This window comes from Talpa europaea (assembly GCF_964194135.1).
Source record: "Talpa europaea genome assembly, chromosome: 1".
Lineage (NCBI taxonomy): Eukaryota > Metazoa > Chordata > Mammalia > Eulipotyphla > Talpidae > Talpa > Talpa europaea.
Window position 1 is genome coordinate 41,730,805 of NC_140073.1, and position 16,870 is coordinate 41,747,674.

Here is a 16,870-nt window from a genome sequence, read left to right on the forward strand (position 1 = left end):
TCAGTTTGGTAAGTGTATGCTTAGGGTTACAAGAAAGTAGCCTAATTGTTTTTCATGGTAATTGAATTCCCAGTGTTACTCTATTGACTGAAGATTCCAAATCTTCCTAATTAGCATTTAAAGTAAAAATGAAGAGTTTTGGGAAGTACACAGGATTATTTACATAGGTAAAGAAAATGATACAGTCAAGGCAGAAAAAGTCATCTATGGAAACACACACCAACACAACACACACACACACACACAGCTGGAGACTAATAATATTAGTGAAAATTCCTGTCTAGTTAGCAATGTTGGAAGTATTTAAAAAATGTTTAAAATTTTTTTGACATTTGTGGATTACAAATATCATTGCCTGGTCATGCATAGGTAATGATATTAAAATTGGAATTTACTATTTTATTAATTATATAAACCATCATTCTTTGTCACACAAATCAGTCCCAAATCTCTGCTTTAACAAGCACAACTGCAGCATTGGGGGAGGGATAGGGGTGTGTGTGATGGGAGGGGGGCTTGTAGATGGGATAGGGAGCTTAGTTACAGTGGCAGGAGTCACAGTGGCAACTACGGGTATAGACTCATCTTTTAATGTAATTTGCACAGAGAAATGTTTTAGTAATTTGAGGAGAATGTGTTTTCAAGGAAGGGTTTTTTAAGATGGCCGTATTAGAGCATGTGTGAAATCTATAGCAAACATTCCAGTAGAGAGGGAGATGATGCAAAGAAGGTAATTCTAAGACCAATTTTCTAAAAAAGTAAGAATTAGGTATCAAGATCACTATGGAAGATTTAGTCCTCTGATTGGCTCTTTTAAAAAATTAAAAGCTGTGTGCAGGTGTGCTGGTAAATTTGGTAATTGACAATGAGGAAGTCCTACATGACTATTCTCTTGCCTCAGTGATGTATGATGTAAGGCCATCAGCTGAAAGTGTGAAATGGTATTTTCAGGAGGAACAAACAGATTGTATGAGGGTGGTGCTGTAGGATAATTTGCTCCTCAAAGGTAAGACTGAGTACTGGAAAATGCTGGTTTCTAAATCAGTTTATGAGTTAAATACACTCACAATGAATATACCAATGGATTTTTTTTTTTTTTTGGACAATTAGTGGACAATTAGAGTAGATGGTGATAAAATCCAAGGAAAAGTTGGTAAGAAATATTAGGGGAGGAGAGAACCCTAGACTAGTTCTAGTCCTCTGAAACTAAACAGCTAGCCCTGATATGCTCTCTATTGCTATATTTAAAAGACAATTTTGCAATTGCAAAACTGAATAAGCAATTAAGTGAATGAATCATAAGTGAATAAATAAATAAAATAGACAGCTTATTAAGAACACTAATGGGACAATTAGAAACTTGGAAACACAGTAAAAAAAGCCTCACACATCATACAAGATAAACTGCAGAGAGATAAGAAAAGTTAAATATTGCTTGTGAAATTGTTATACAAATCTGAAAGAAATGTATGTAAACATTTTCAGCCCTAAAAATGGGACTTGTAAGGGTATCATTACTTGAAAAATACAAGAAAAAGGTGAACATGTTACTATATTTTAACACTTAATGTTAAATATTAAAACTTAGTGTTAATATTTTAACACTTCCCTACCTGACAAATCCTTCCATACAACTAAATAATAAACCAAAAATAAATATTGCTATATCTTGACCTTAATTTATAAAAAAAAAACCTACAAAAATCATTACGAATATACAGAATAAGCAATGTAGATGAAAATATCTGATATGTTTTATCAGTTTTCTTTTTTTTAAATATTTATTTATTTATGCATACAAGAGCTGGGGTACAGGCCAGAGGAGGAGGTGGGCGGGCTGAGAGGATTCACCAGAGACAGAGGGGGGAGCAGAACCAGAGACAGAGGGGGGAGCAGAACAGGCAGACGGACTGATATACACTGCTGAGGGGAGCAGCAGGCCAGACAGAAGAGGTCTGCTGTGCCATGTGGTTCACCTCCCTGGTGAACCAGGGATAGCTACAGATAACTTCATAGTGATGACGCTTAACCCCTTGCACCACCAGGGAGGCCCTGTTTTATTTTCAAAGGCAGTCCATATACAGTAGAATCAGAAGTAGTGCAGTGACATAGGCACTCCCACATAAAGTTAGCCAGAACACAAAGTGTTTCAAACTTTCTCAAAAACAATTTCTCTTTATAACAAGAATTTAAAATCTTTTCTTTGCCTATATCCTAGTAATTCCACTTCTAGAAATCTGACCTAAGATTAAATCAGATCCTCATTTAAGAATATTGAGGGACCAAAACTAAGTGTGACCAAATGCTTAGGTATAGTGCAGAGGCCCCACCTATCTCATGGGGTATTATAAGATCACTTCAAATTAAGTTTGTCAAGAATATTTCATATTTATTCATGTAATAACATGTTTTAAGCGCTATGTGTCAAGTTCCAATCCCAATCCCTACTATTTGTTATCTTACTCAACCTCCCCAAACATGAGATCATCAAGAGTCCTGTCCTCATCACCACTTGAGGCACAGAGTTTAATATAGTGTCCAAATAAAGAATAATTATAAGAAATAATCAAAATCAACAAACAACAATAAACCAGAGACACAATATTGGGGGGGAAAGGATGGGGAAAGGAGGGATTGGGATCAAAATAAATGGGGGTGCAGTTGTGTGGGGAATATAAAAATAAAAAAAGGTAAAAAGTAATATATATAGTGTCCAAAGATGCAAAGACAATAAAAGGGAAGCAGTCTGACTCCCTCCCTCACTGCACCTCAATCTTACCCTAAAAGTCTCCTTTTAGTAAGAAAGAAGGTTTATCAGATTTTAAAAGACAAAAAAAGCAAGACTTATTCAACATGTGTATAACAATTGGGTAGAATACATAGAAGAGCAACAAAAAATGAAAGGAAGACTGTACAAGTGGTTTTGTTTCTTTCTAAATTTCTGAACTTTCTCAGGTTTTATAATGAATTTGATTTAGTTTTGTATATTAACTTTAGCTTTTAGATCCTGGTCTAGCTTTCTAGATTAAGCATTTTGAGATTGTCTCAGTAAAGAGAAAAAAGCATTTCTGAGTTTTCACACAGCACTGTGATAAACAATAACCCCAATTATCTAAACCAGGTATTTTGGAGCTTCTTAACAGATTTAAGTTCCCAGCTTTTGTTATAAATGTTCCCACACCAATAAATCAAATGATAAAGATTAAGTGTATCTAAACTCGTCAGAAAATGAAGTATATATTTTATCCCTCCTTTTCTATAGACATATACACATCTAGTCACTTCAAGAGTAATTTTTTTTTATTTCAAACAATATGTACAACTAATATCTCTCAGTGTTATCCTATCTCTAATCTTCACTTCATATCTGAATACTTTCACATTCTATTTTACTCATTTCTCCATTTAAATTTAAATTTTAGTATCAGGCAACATACCACTATTTCAACATAATTGTTGTCTCTATGTAGTCAATGTGGATTGCTCTTTAAATCTGGACTACAAATACAGTTGCAAAACTATTCTTTTTCTCAACTAATTGTTCAAACAATCATTTGCCTAATAAACATGAAGCCCAATATACCTCCTAACGATGTTCTTCTCTGTGAATTGTCTACGAAATCGGTCACAGGAGAGCAGGTCTCCTTTGATATTAAGAAGCTATTGTTTTGCCAGCTACAACTACTGTATTCCTCACTGCTGCCTAATAATGAAATTGAAACATAGTCCCCAGCCATATCTACTTGGTAATTTTGTCAGGTCTGTGTCAGGAGGAAGTATTTCCCCAGAACCCTTCTCAAGGCCCCCATGACCTCCTTATTTCTCAGGCTGTAGATGAGGGGGTTTAGGGCTGGGGTAACGATCGTGTAGAAAACAGAGATGATATTGTCCTGCTTGGGGCTATGGAGGGAACTGGGCAGAACATACATGAATGTGGCAGCCCCATAGAACATGCCAACCACGGTCAGGTGGGACAAGCAGGTGACAAGGGCTTTCTGTCTCCCCTTGTTTGAGGGCATGCGCAGCACAGTAAAGAGGATGAGTGTGTAAGAGGCAATGATGACAGAAAGAGGGAGCAAAAGGAATATCACGCCTGTCACATACACCAGGAGCTCATATCTGGAGGTATCTGCACAGGCCAACTTCAGTAGCGGTGGGATCTCACACAGCAGGTGAGTGATCTTCCGGGATTTGCAGAAAGGAAAGTGCATGGTATATAATGTATGTCCTAGAGCACTCAGGGATGCCAGGACCCAGGATGTGGCCACCATGAACCAGCACACCCTTGGCCTCATGAGGACCATGTAGTTCAGGGGGTGACAAATGGCCACATACCTGTCATAGGCCATGAAGGCCAGCAGCAGGTCCTCGGCACTACCCAGCGTCAGAGCCAGAAACATCTGAGTGGCACAGCCCCCAAAGGAAATGGTGTTTTCACTGCGCAGAAAGTCCACCAGGGTCTTGGGGGTGACAACAGACGTGAAGAGCAGGTCCATGAGCGAGAGCTGCCCGAGCAGGAGGTACATGGGCACGTGGAGCCAGGAGTCCACCGTGATGACCAGGAGCAGCAGGCTGTTGCTGGTCAGGGCCAACATGTACAGGACAGTGATGGTGGCGCAGAGCAGCTCAGGAGACTCGCTGTCACTCAGAATCCCCATCAGTGTGAAGTCGCCTCCCCATGTGGAGTTCCAGAGTTCCATCTGGCTTATTGCTTTAGTTGTCAGATGGATTTTTGGTGAAAAACTTTCTAAGGAAGTTTACCCCAATTTTTTATTGTCTCTTGTCACCATAGGGTGGTCAGTTGGAATCTTTTCTTTGGATAGCCAAATTTGCCTTCTTTCAGAATTTTTGAATCTTTATATTGATTTATGATGAAACATCATCTAAATGGGAACGTGCATGTTGGTAATATTTAAACACATAGGAATCCTTTTAAATAAGATGTCTAGCATAAGGAGTCCATGGCATATCCATATTCATAATGAAGTCATACACTAGGTATTGGTTTAAAATCTGGCCAGTTTTGTGCTGAAAGTATACTTGTGATTCCAATTCAGTTTGTGAAGTTTTTTAATAAAATAAAGCTTGTGTTTTCCCCCAAGATGTGACATCTGCCTTCACTTTCCAGTCTCATTGCTTTTTGCCCGGCTCCTCAGCAGGGTGCCTCTGGGTTCTTGAAACACTTGGTGGCTGGTGTTCTTCAACTGTCCTCCCATCACTAATAAGCACACTGCTGCTCAGCTGGAGGGAAGGTATTTCTATGATGAACTGAGTCATCAGGGTAGAACTGATTTTAGAGGTAAACAGAAACAGGACAAAAAGGTGATTGCCTAATTGCAGCTAATAAAGGATAAGATGAATGAGATGTTTGCTGGGGTGGAGTCAGGAGGGAAAAGGTCATAGAGATTTGCAAAAGTGAGGCAAGGTGTTTGTATTTTGAACATACGAGAGAAAAGGATGGATCTGGCCCCACTGCGCTCCAAATCTATGTGCTAATCAGGGACGCAGGGTTTGAGGGGAAGAGGAAGCAGAGTGTGGGGGGATATGTGAGACAGTGCTCACTTAATTTGCTCTTTACAAATGCAAAACTATCACATTTGGATAGAGGACTTAGAAGGCACTCTGTAAGAGAAGAGAAAAAATCATAATCAACTTTCCGTTTTTGCATTGTATCATCTGCTCCTATGTCTTGTATACTTTGTTTATGTCACCATCCTGGTCATCTTGGAATTAGGACCATTAAGTGATAAGATCACAAAATCCTGAAATTTAGAGATCTGTCTAATTCAGGTCTTTTCATTCATTCAATAAATATGTATTAAGGTTTTACAGTGTATCAGGCACTACACTGATGCAAGGGAAATTGCATAGATAGGAAAAATTTATTGCCCAATTCATCCACTGGTGATGATCCTATATGACAAAGGATATGACAAATTTTAACACCATGTAAGTGAGGTGTTAGGGAAGGAGACTTATACAAAACCTTATATTTTACTTAAATAGCTATAGGCTAAGGAGAAACGGAGGTAGCTAAGAAAAAGTGGTCAGGTACAATAACAAAGAGAGGAAATAGCGTTTTGAGGTTGGAATCCTGAAACAGAGTAGAGGAACATTCTCCTTGCGCTTCTGTGAAAATGAAGTAAATCTGGGCAAGAAGCCAGGTAGAAAAACATCCTCCATAAAGTGGTGTCTCATCATTCCTTGGGTCTAAGATCTTTCCCTTGCCTCACAAAACCAAAACATAAGTTTTGAACTTTGAAATATTGATTAGCTGACATGACCAACCTTCTTTGTCTATTGACAACAAAAAGACATGTACACTAGAGCTACAGAATAAGAGCCCTCTTGGGCCTCCCCTGGTGGTGCAGCGGTTGAGCTCTGGGCTGCGAAGCTCTGCAGCGCCGGTTCGGATCCCCAGCCACAGGCGAGGGTCCCCATGGCGCGCAGACCTCTCCTACCGCACCCGCTGCTCCCCTCAGCAGTGTATTTCATCAGTCTGCCTGTTCTGTTCCCCACTCTGGCTCTGGTGAATTCTCTTACCCTCCCGCACTTCTGACTGTACCCAGTGCTTATATAAATTAAAAAAAAAAAGAAGAACCCTCTTTCTGAAAATTGCTGGTGACAGGGCTCTCAGACCAAGAGGTGCCCTCAGAGACTAAGGCTGACAGAGGGGCACTGTACTTCCAGAAAATGACCAGACAGAGCCAATGAACAAAATAGAGCTATAAATTTTGAAGCCTAATTATACTGTTTCTCTGCATCGTTGTTTAGTATATTTTAAATGTTTTTGTTGACTTCATTGGCTTTTTCTGTGACTTTGGACTTTAATGTCAAGCAGGCATGTGGAGTAGAGGCAGTTCAACTGATTGCAAATGACCCTTTTTGAGGTACTGCTCTGTTAGGAACACACCCCAGGTTATGAAGGCCAGGATAATCCAGGTCCAAAGCTAAGTACTGAGACCTTACCAGGGTGCTAGCGCCAGGGAGTCCAGGAACCCAGGCATGGTCAGTGGCTAAAACAATCTGAGTGGGATTGTAGGTTTGTCCATGTTCAGGGTGCCTGAGTGTGGAAGGAGGGGACATACCATAAAGCCTGGGAGACTAGAGAATCTGAGAAGCAGAGCAGTGAGGTCTTGACCCAATTTCTAAAGATTTTCAGATTCCAGAAAACTCCTTGAAGCAGAGACAGACCTTATCTCAGATGGGAAGGCACATGTCAGTAGCTGCCAGACCATACTTCCCACCCTGTAATTCATTTGCAGAATGATGATGTTCAGGAAGATAAAGGAAGAGGAGGTTGTTCCCTCGCAGGGTGGGCTATAGCAGGGTTCTGGCTGTGTCTGACATCAGAGGTCAGCACTCCTCCAATCTCTGGCATTGCAGGTCCTTTCTGGGGTTAAAGAAGGACACAGACGGGCAGCTGAGAACCTTGGGTAGGATCTGGGGGACCCAGGGAATTAAGTCTCCACTATCTTCCCTTGTCCACTCACCTTGCGAGAAAGCCCTCACAACTTGGTATGGATCTGAGTTTCTGAGTCCAGGTACTCAGATATTCAGTGTTCCTATCCTGTTTGGGTCCATGATCAAAGAAAAGCAAAGCAGAAGTTTGGGTTAAAAGGTGTGAAAGGAGGTACCCCAAGGAGACACTGTGGTGCCCAGACTCTGCCTCTGGGGCAGCAGTGAGCGGGGACCCTTTCCTTGGGGAGGCACCATGGCCTTATCCTCTCAGCTGACATGACCGCCAGGAAACAAGATTTTAATGAATCCCCTGGGCATATCTCCAGCTCTCCCACTCCTGCAAACCTTATGCACTAACTGAGTTTTGAAACCAGAAGACTTGTTTTGCCTCAAACGGACTTACGAGGCTCTTTCTACAAGCCTGACTAATAGGTAGTGTCAATAACTGACCTAAAAATCACAGAGTCCCTTGCTAGCCCACTGTCCAAAGTGTTTCATTGGTTCTACAAATGCTGCTGCTCCTCCTCTGTCCTTCGTGCTTCTAGCCTGGCCTAACCCCAGCTAGAAACTGAACTCTGCAGCTGCTTCTGTTCACATCAGGTCTTCCTTCCTTGACCTTTAGTTAGCATCGATGCATTGATTTATTGGGTCTTTCTGTGCTTTTAAGTTATTTGTTTCTCCTTCTGCCTTCCTCGAGTGATGGCCACCAGTGTGCTCATGAGTGTCTATACCCCTGCTCCTTGTGCCCAGAGGGCTCTGCTGCCTACAGCTCTGGGGTGATGTCTCAGCACCCACCTCCCCCCATCACTGTTTTACTTCAGGCTACTCTCACCTCTCATCCAGTTTTGTCCCCAGGCCCTCCTCATTCTTCAGCCTCTGTTTACTCTTTTTTTCCTAGTAAATGCTGAGATTGCTGCCAGAGTTATATATATTTTTTCCTTTTATTATTGTAAGAAAATTAAAAAGATACCAGGGGTGCAAATGCACAGAGAAAAGACCATGTGAGGACACAGCAGGAGGGAAGTCACCTAAAAATCAAAGCGAGGGGTCAGGAGAAAGCAGGCCTGCTCTTCACCTTGGAGTTTATCTCTGTTTTTTCTCTCTTTTCTCCACCCCACTTCCTCTTTCTCCTTCTGCTCCTTCTTCTCTCTCTCTCCACCTCTGCTCCCATCTCCATAACATCCCAACTTAGTCATTATCTTTGGCGTTGTACACATCAGTCACTTTCAGTACCAAATCTCTTAATGGAATTTTGGAACTCATCTCCCTGACATCAAACCCAAAAGTTTACATCTTTGGTCTAAATATGATGCTAGTGTGTGACCAAGGGATACCCAGGGAACCCCAATCCCAACAGGTGGCACAATGGGGTCCTGCCATCCATTGCATAAAGACAAATGAAGCAAACTCGTAGTGTGATAGATCATTAATAGAGTCAGTGTGCATAGAAAGGGAAGTGAGAATATTCCTAATAATAATTTCCCAATAAAACACCCCAAAATCACCCATCCCTCCTGGGCAAGTGTGTAGCCAAACAGGGTTGGCCTGAAGTGGGGCTGCTGAGGCCTGAAAGTTTGACACAGGTCTAAGTTACCTTCTGGCAAGGAACCACAGGAAGAAGGCAAAAGAGCACATGGCAGTTCTGGGACAAAAGGAGAGATATAAGAATACCAATCAAGATAGTAACTGCCATTGTCAGCCTCCCCATCTATCTCTCACCTATATGTCCCTTCCAATCTCTTTTCCAAGAGTATCTACATTCTTCTACTCCATTTGTCTCCTCCAATTTCCCCCAAGTCCCTGCTGTTAGTCAAAAGCCAGATAAGGAAGAGCCCCTTCCTCTGCCAACCTACCTGGCCTTCCATGTTAAGTAGCTAACCCAGGAGGCTTCAAGCACAGGGGAGCAGGGAACATGGCAAATGCCCTGACATCCCCCCTTTTATTTCATTTTTGAGTTCAATAAATGTCAAGAGGAAATGAAGCAATCTGAGGTAGTGGGTGGCATTGCATAATTTCCGTAAGACTCTACTATATCTGGACAGAAGGCTGCCTTTTTAGCTTACCACTACTGATTTAGTCAGGAATATAGAAACAGAACCTTAGCAAGACCAGCTTGGGCTTCCCAGTTCACTTAATGGGTGAAGGATGATAGAAATATATTCAGGGAGATAAATCAATTTTTTTCCATGGGCCAACATTTTGAAGGTACATTTATTCTCCCAAGAGGCTATTTCCTTCTGGGAAGAACTGCAGGAGACCATAAGATAACATAAGAGTGCAACGTCCCCTTAGGACAGAGCATAGCTCTGTTGTCCACAAGGTAGTGAAACCTGGCTATTGAAGCTTCATTCACTTTTTATCCAATAATCATCAAACTAATCTCTATCTCCTACCCCATCTCAACTGGTAAGTCTCTTGTCAAGCTCACCAATGGCCTAATAACAAATTCAATGATAACTGAATACTTAGTCAATATCATTTCAACAATATTTATTTAAGCTTCTGACTTATTAAAGAACCACTTGGGACTTAATCATATTGTATTAGAACTGGAAGAAAATGTAAACATTACCTAATTTAATCCCATATTGATTTTATAAATAAGGAATTTTATTCCCAACAGGAAGTGACTCAATCATGGCTTAAAAATAACTAATAAAAATCACTGTCTCAAGGCACCTATCCAATATCTCTTCCTCTTCAATGAAGTCTACTTTCAGCCCTCATCCTTCTTGACTATCTCTTTGTATTTGTAACTATAGAATACTCCTTATTTCTTAAATCTATCTCTTATATTTATAACTGTGTCCAGATTTTCTTTTTTTTAAAAGATGTATTTATTTATACATACAAGGGGGTGTAAGCCAGAGGTATGAGGGTTGAGAGGATTCACCAGAAGGGGGGCAGTGGGTGAGACAGGGGAGGCCTGCTGCCCCATATGGGTTAGTTCCCTGGCCAGCCAGGGATCGAACTCCTGCTGCAGTGGCCAGTGATAGCTTGATAGTGCTGTGTCTTTAAACCCTGAGCCACCAGGGAGACCCCAGATTTTCTTGATAGATCTTGAAAGGTTCTTTTTTAATTTCATCATTCCATCTTAAAGTAATTATAGCTTTGAAGTTGGCTTTACTCAGGATGTCTCCAAATGAATAAAGAAGATAATGTCTGAGATAGCAGTTCTATAAACACATAAATACAATTATGGAAATATAGAGAGACTGGAAAGGGTATTACCTTAGACTGGATGCTTGGAAAAGGCCTCTGGAGAGCTGACAATTGTGTTACGAATGAACTGGCAATATTGAGTATGTCAGAGGCACTGAGACTGGATTGGTAAAACATTCTGAGAAAGGACATACGAGTGCTAGTGACTGGATGTAGCATGAGATTTATACTTTTAAGAAAAGAAAGTCATCCCAGGAAAAATTAGTGTCTGGAACATGGTAACTGTAGACCTCACAGGCATTTTAATACATTGGACTCAGCAAGTCAGTGCTAATTAAGAAAATCACACAGAATAGAGCATTCTATAGTTAGATAATATAGTCAATAAGATTCCCTTCAAACTTAAAAATTTTAAATATAATGAAAACTTCATTTCAGATACTGAATATCACAGATCTGTAGCTTCTAACAGACTATATAGAACATAAATCCTTTGATGAATTATGATTTTGTGATCATACAAATTGCCAAGGTTAATTTTCCATTCAGTCATTGTCTTTCAGAATGAAACTTCTAAAGAGAAGGCATGAACAGATCATTCTCAATTTAGCCTACAGGGCAAACTGATTAACCTGGTACACAAAGAACCTCCATGGAATATGCTACAAACTAGTTGATCTTGTGACAAGACCATGCATAATTTGTTGATCAGCTTTGTTTCTTATCACATATTCCTTTCCATTTAACACATTCCCAGTTACCCATTTCTATTTTTGTTTCTAAAATAATCATCTTTTTTCATCTTCTTTGCCCCATTGCTGTTTGTTGAGTCATGCATCCTACTAAAAAATCAATCTCATTTTGGTAGAGTCACTTTCATGAAATGTTCCTGATCTTGAAATATGTCCCTATTTTTGATATCCAGTTTTTTTATCTTAAATACTCTTCCTTTATTTAACTTTTAAAAACCATTCTATCTATATGTGTGTTACACACAACCTTAAGTTGTGTGTAACTCAAGTTCCATTAAGGAAGGCACTAATTTTTACTCATGTGTGAGGCTCTGGGCACAGCGCTTTCACAGAACAGGCATTAATGAGCATTTGTGGAGCAGAAAATCGACTGAAGCAAATAAAGCAAGGAAAGGAAAGGATGAGGAGAGTAGAGTTACTGTTGTCGATCACAATGCTCCAAGCACTTAAAAAAAAAAATGTCATGAATCATCACCTCTGAAGATGGGCTATTTTCCAGCTAGCTTCCTGAAAGCCCCCTTCACATCCTTGTTCCTCAAGCTGTAAATGATGGGGTTCAACATAGATGTCATAATTGAATAGAACACAGAGATGACCTTATCCTTTTCACTCATGGTCTTGGAATTTGGTCTCATGTAGGCAAATATTCCAGAGCCATAGTAGAGAACGACCACAGTCAGGTGGGAGCCACAGGTAGAAAACACTTTGAGCCTCCCCTCCCCTGACTGCATCCGGATCACAGTGGAGATGATATTCCAGTAGGAGACAAAGATGAGGGAGACAGGAGCTAAGAGGATGACCACCCCCATTGAAAAGAGAGCCATTTCAGCCTTATAGGTGTCTGCTGAAGCCAATTTCAAGAGAGCGGGAGGTTCACAAAAATAATGGTTAATTACATTCTGTCCCTGGTAGGGGAGACACAGTGTAAATCCACTGTCCACTGAACATACAAATGCCCCGCTAATCCAGGACACTACGGCCAGCTGGACACAAACCTTCTGGGTCATGATGGTGGAGTAGTGCAGAGGCTTGCAGACAGCCACATAGCGGTCATAGGACATCACCGCAAGCAGGGCGCACTCCGTACAGCCTGCTAGAAGGAAGACCACTATCTGCAGTGAACATCCAATGAAAGAAATGCTTTTCTTTTTTACAAGAAAGTGCACCAACATCTGGGGGACAATGCTTGTAGAGAAACAGAGGTCAGCAAAAGACAAGTTTTTGAGGAAGAAGTACATGGGAGTGTGAAGTCGAGAGTCAATCTGGATCAGGATTATTATGAGCAGGTTTCCAAGTACAGAGAGAAGGTAGATGATCAGGAAAATACAGAAGAGCAAGCTCTGGATCTTTGGATCTTGTGAAAGTCCCAGCAAGATAAATTCAGTCACAGAAGTTTGATTTCCTTCTTCCATTGATATTTATTCCTGTTTAGCTGTCATCAGAAAGAGAACAAATACATTTTGAATGTTTGATTTCAATAAGCTTTTAAGCAAGTACAGTGTTAACAAGAGTACCTGTTCGCTGCCTTTTAGCTGCTTCCTATGAGGTGACATCTTAGGAGGCATACTGCAGTTTACATGGGTTTTAAAGCAAACTTTTTTATGCTTAATGTACTTCATAGACTGAATATAACATTTGTTATAGTTTTTTTGACTAATTCCAATGCCTACATACTTATGTGTTAGTAAATTATTATAAAAATGTATTAGGGAAAATGTCTTTGGTTCAATTTTATGTTTTTCTTCTAAGGTAGTACTTTGTATTTACCTGAGTTGGCGGTCAGAAATGTGGTGAACTTGTTTAGTTAGTAAAAAGCACTTTTGCTTTTATATTTCAAAATCAAAACAAAGAGGCCAATGGCAAGTTTGTCAATAATAGAGTAAGAGTGTCAAATTTGACTTGGGAATCAAACAGATAAATTGTATCTATTAGTTCTTTCGGTTCCCCACCCCCCACAGTGTTTTTATAAAGAAGTTCTTTTTTAAAAAAATATATTTATTTTATTTATTTATGCATACAAGAGCTGGGCCAGAGGTATGGGGGTGAGAGGATTCACCAGAGACAGAGTGGGGAGCAGAACAGGCAGATTAACTGAAATATACTACTGAGGGGAGCAGCAGGTGAGACAGGAGAGGTCTTCTGAGCCATGTGTCTTAGCTCCCTGGCTGGGATCGAACTCTTGCTGCAGTAGCTGCCGTAGCTTCACAGTGCTGAGACTTAAACTCTTGCACCACGAGGGAGGCCCAAAGAAGTTCTTAAGTAGCCATTTGAACAGTAAATGAAGGAAGGAGAAACTTTTATCCAAGGGTCATAATCCAACCTTCAGGGCCTCCCCAGTGGTGCAGCTAGTTAAGCACATGCTGTGAAGCTGCCTGAAATCTCTGCAGTGTGGGTTTGATTCCCAGCAGGCCAGGGAGATACCCACATGGTGCAGCAGACCTCTCCTGTCTTGCCCACTATTCCCCTCAGCAATGTTTTTGGTCCATCTGTCTGTCTGTTCAGCTCCCCACTCTGTCTCTGGTGAATCCTCTCACCCTCCCACGACTCTGGCCTGTACCCCAGTTCTTGTATTAATAAATCTTTAAAAAAAAAAAAAAGTGACCTTCAGAAATGTAACATAATGAAGTTTAATGTCCAGAACTTTGTTCTAGTAAAAGAAGCCAGGATTCAGAAATCAGAAACTTAAACTTCCAAATTGAATATTAGTAGGTTTTACAGCCCTATAATACAAGCTCGCCTCTGACCTGTTTTAGCTGTGGTAGACAGTACTGAACAACTGGCACTGCTGACATTCTGCCTCAGGACTCCCTAACTGTCTTTCCTTACTCTGATCAGGGCATTGGAAGTATGGGTAAGTTAATGGCAATGTTTAACTAATGAGAAATGAGTTGATGAATAAAGGCACCAGAACTTCTGGGAGGCATTTTTTATGCTTCTTAGAAGTTGAGCTCTATGGAGTAAACACTCATTATCTCTGCTGTTTATTGCTACTACTATTGTTATTATTGTTATTTTCCCCAAGGCACTTATTTAATAAATTTTTTTCCTAATCACTATCTCTCATGAAATTTTAATAGAATAGATATATTGTATATCTATTTATGTACTGTAGCCCTTTGGAGGACCACAAATCATTGCAATATTTAATATTTCTCCTTCAAGAGATGATGACATTCATGATGACAATCTGGGGTCTATATTGGCCCCACTAAGAATACATGCTCTAGTGTAACAACTTCAACAAGTCACACTTTATTGGTATTTAGTTGGTTCTTATCTCACTGTTACTGTTTCCTTACATCTTCCTGGAATCACTTTTCAGATAAACTACCTGCATCCAAACTCTTTTCTTAGCCTCTGCTTATGGGGACCTACACTAAGAGAAAGTACGGGACCTGTGTTGGGACCTGATGAAGGCAATATGGCAGGGTTGCCATTTCAGCCAGGCATTCAGATGATGACTAACACGTATTTAGTGTTTGCTATGTGTCTGGCCCTCTTTTAAGTACTCTCAGCTTATTTAATATTTAAAACAATCTTATTAAAAGGTATATTTTCAAATATCTATTGTACAGGTAAAGAAATTAAAGAATAAAGATGTTAAGTAACTTGGTAATCCACTGATGTCAATGATGTGTATTGGAGTTCAAAACCCTAGAGCCTGTTCTAGCATCTGAATTTTCAAAGCTTCAATCTAATTTCAGTCTCATTTCCAACAGCAGCAATTAGTACTGAAAAATCCAATCATGTAGGCACAGGAAATCCAAGCAATGCTTAAGAGACAGAGGAAATTATCATCAATCCCAAACATGTTCATTCATGAAAGTCTTGGTTCATAAAATTGGCTGAGGTGAAAAATATCAATTAGAAAATCACTTGAAAAGAACTAAGCATGAAGTAAGATTCCAGCCAAATCATTTAAATTTAGGGAGGAGTTTTTGTTGAAATTAGAGGATTCAAGATCCAGGTAGAACAAATAATCAGATTTAAGGAGGGTCAAGCAGATACAGGCCAGCAGGACCAAAATGCAGCAGAGGTCAGTTTGTCATTAGTGACGATACAGTTGCCATACATTTACTTTTAAAACTAAGATTATTGCATTAGTGCATAACCTTTGACTCATCTTTCTCTTCATTGCCATTGTCAGTCTTACTTGTAGTACTTCATTCAGTTATGCTTGTATTCTTTAAAAACCTTGCTATCTGTTCCCATACCCTAATATGTCTTATACTCCACTAACTGATGAATCTTCCAAAGTGAATGGTTTCCTCTACTCAGTTAAATAAACTCCGAATTCCCTGGTTGAATATACAACGCTTACACTATGCTTATCCCAATCTCCTTCCTACTTCTGCTTTACAAGTTTTTTTTCTGTAAAATCAAATTGTTAAGGGTCTATTGATATTATATTCTAAGAGTTTAGTTAGGTAAGAAAGCCAGAGAAAGAAAACTAGAACAGGTCACAATAAATATATCTGTTAATGGAGTGTGCTTTAAAAATTATAAGGCAATTTTATGGACACATTTAGGAAAATAAATTTAATTCCTAGAAATAAACAATTTCTTAAAGTTCTAAGTTACCAACTTTGAATAAAACAATGATAAAAAGACTAACAAGCATAGGTAAAACTTCATTTTAAAATATTTAAAATTGACAAAGCTATGGCACCTAAGGTTTTAGAAATATATTCTATATAAACATGGAATAGATATTTCTTATTATTTAAATTATACCAAGGGATTAAAAAAATGTTGGAAGTTCCAAGTAACAATAAATCCATTTGAAACTTTTTGAAAATAAGTTTACTGCTTTCATAATGGACAAATCCAAAGGAAGGACTAGATTCAGAATAGGATTTATCTGATGATTAAACATGAAAAGAAGTCCAAGTTTCTTTCTTTGTTCATTTAAAATTTTACCATTCTAGAATCACCTTAATCTTCAAGATGATCCAATTATAAATCTAAAATTATTATAACAGGCTCCCACTGTTACTGTCTTGCTCATATATAAAAGGAAAGACAGAACATATTTAATCAAGTTTTCTACCATGAGTTTTGAAATTCAGCCTGATTGGGACTTCTCATTCTGGCAATGGGGATAAAAGTAAACTAAATTTGCTGGTTAGTTAACTCAGTCTTGTTCAAGTATTTTGAATGAAGATGGAGTTATCTATATTGAGTACCAGGATTGTAGACCATAGACAGACCTCTCTTTACCATTTTCTCTCCTCTTATCTTTTCGGTATGTTTCTCTTTAAAAATAAACTCTCTCGCAAAGTACTCTTTTTTTTAAGATTTATTTGTTTATTTATTTGTACAAGCACTGGGTACAGTCAGAAGCGCGGGAGGGTGAGAGAATTCACCAGAGCCAGAGCGGGGAGCAGAGCCGGCAGAAGGACCGAAGTACGTTGCTGAGGGGAGCAGCGGGCGGCAGGAGAGGTCTGCGCGCCATGTGGGACCCTCGCCGGTGGCCGGGGAGCAGCCGGGGATTG

The 16,870-nt window shown here is 39.7% G+C and overlaps 2 protein-coding genes across 2 annotated transcripts; both read right to left on the reverse strand.

The window, feature by feature from the left end:
- Positions 1-3,755: 3,755 nt before the first annotated feature.
- LOC311176689 (olfactory receptor 2AG2-like) lies at positions 3,756-4,700 on the reverse strand (the record flags this gene model as incomplete). Its single annotated transcript, XM_084242339.1, has 1 exon — positions 3,756-4,700. The coding sequence occupies one exon, from the start codon at positions 4,698-4,700 to the stop codon at positions 3,756-3,758; it is 945 nt and encodes a 314-aa protein (XP_084098465.1).
- Positions 4,701-11,863: 7,163 nt separating this feature from the next.
- LOC311175232 (olfactory receptor 2D3-like) lies at positions 11,864-13,052 on the reverse strand (the record flags this gene model as incomplete). The annotated part of the gene is made up of 1 exon (XM_084240140.1): positions 11,864-13,052. The coding sequence occupies exon 1, from the start codon at positions 12,785-12,787 to the stop codon at positions 11,864-11,866; it is 924 nt and encodes a 307-aa protein (XP_084096266.1). The 5' UTR covers positions 12,788-13,052.
- Between the last annotated feature and the right edge of the window lie 3,818 nt (positions 13,053-16,870).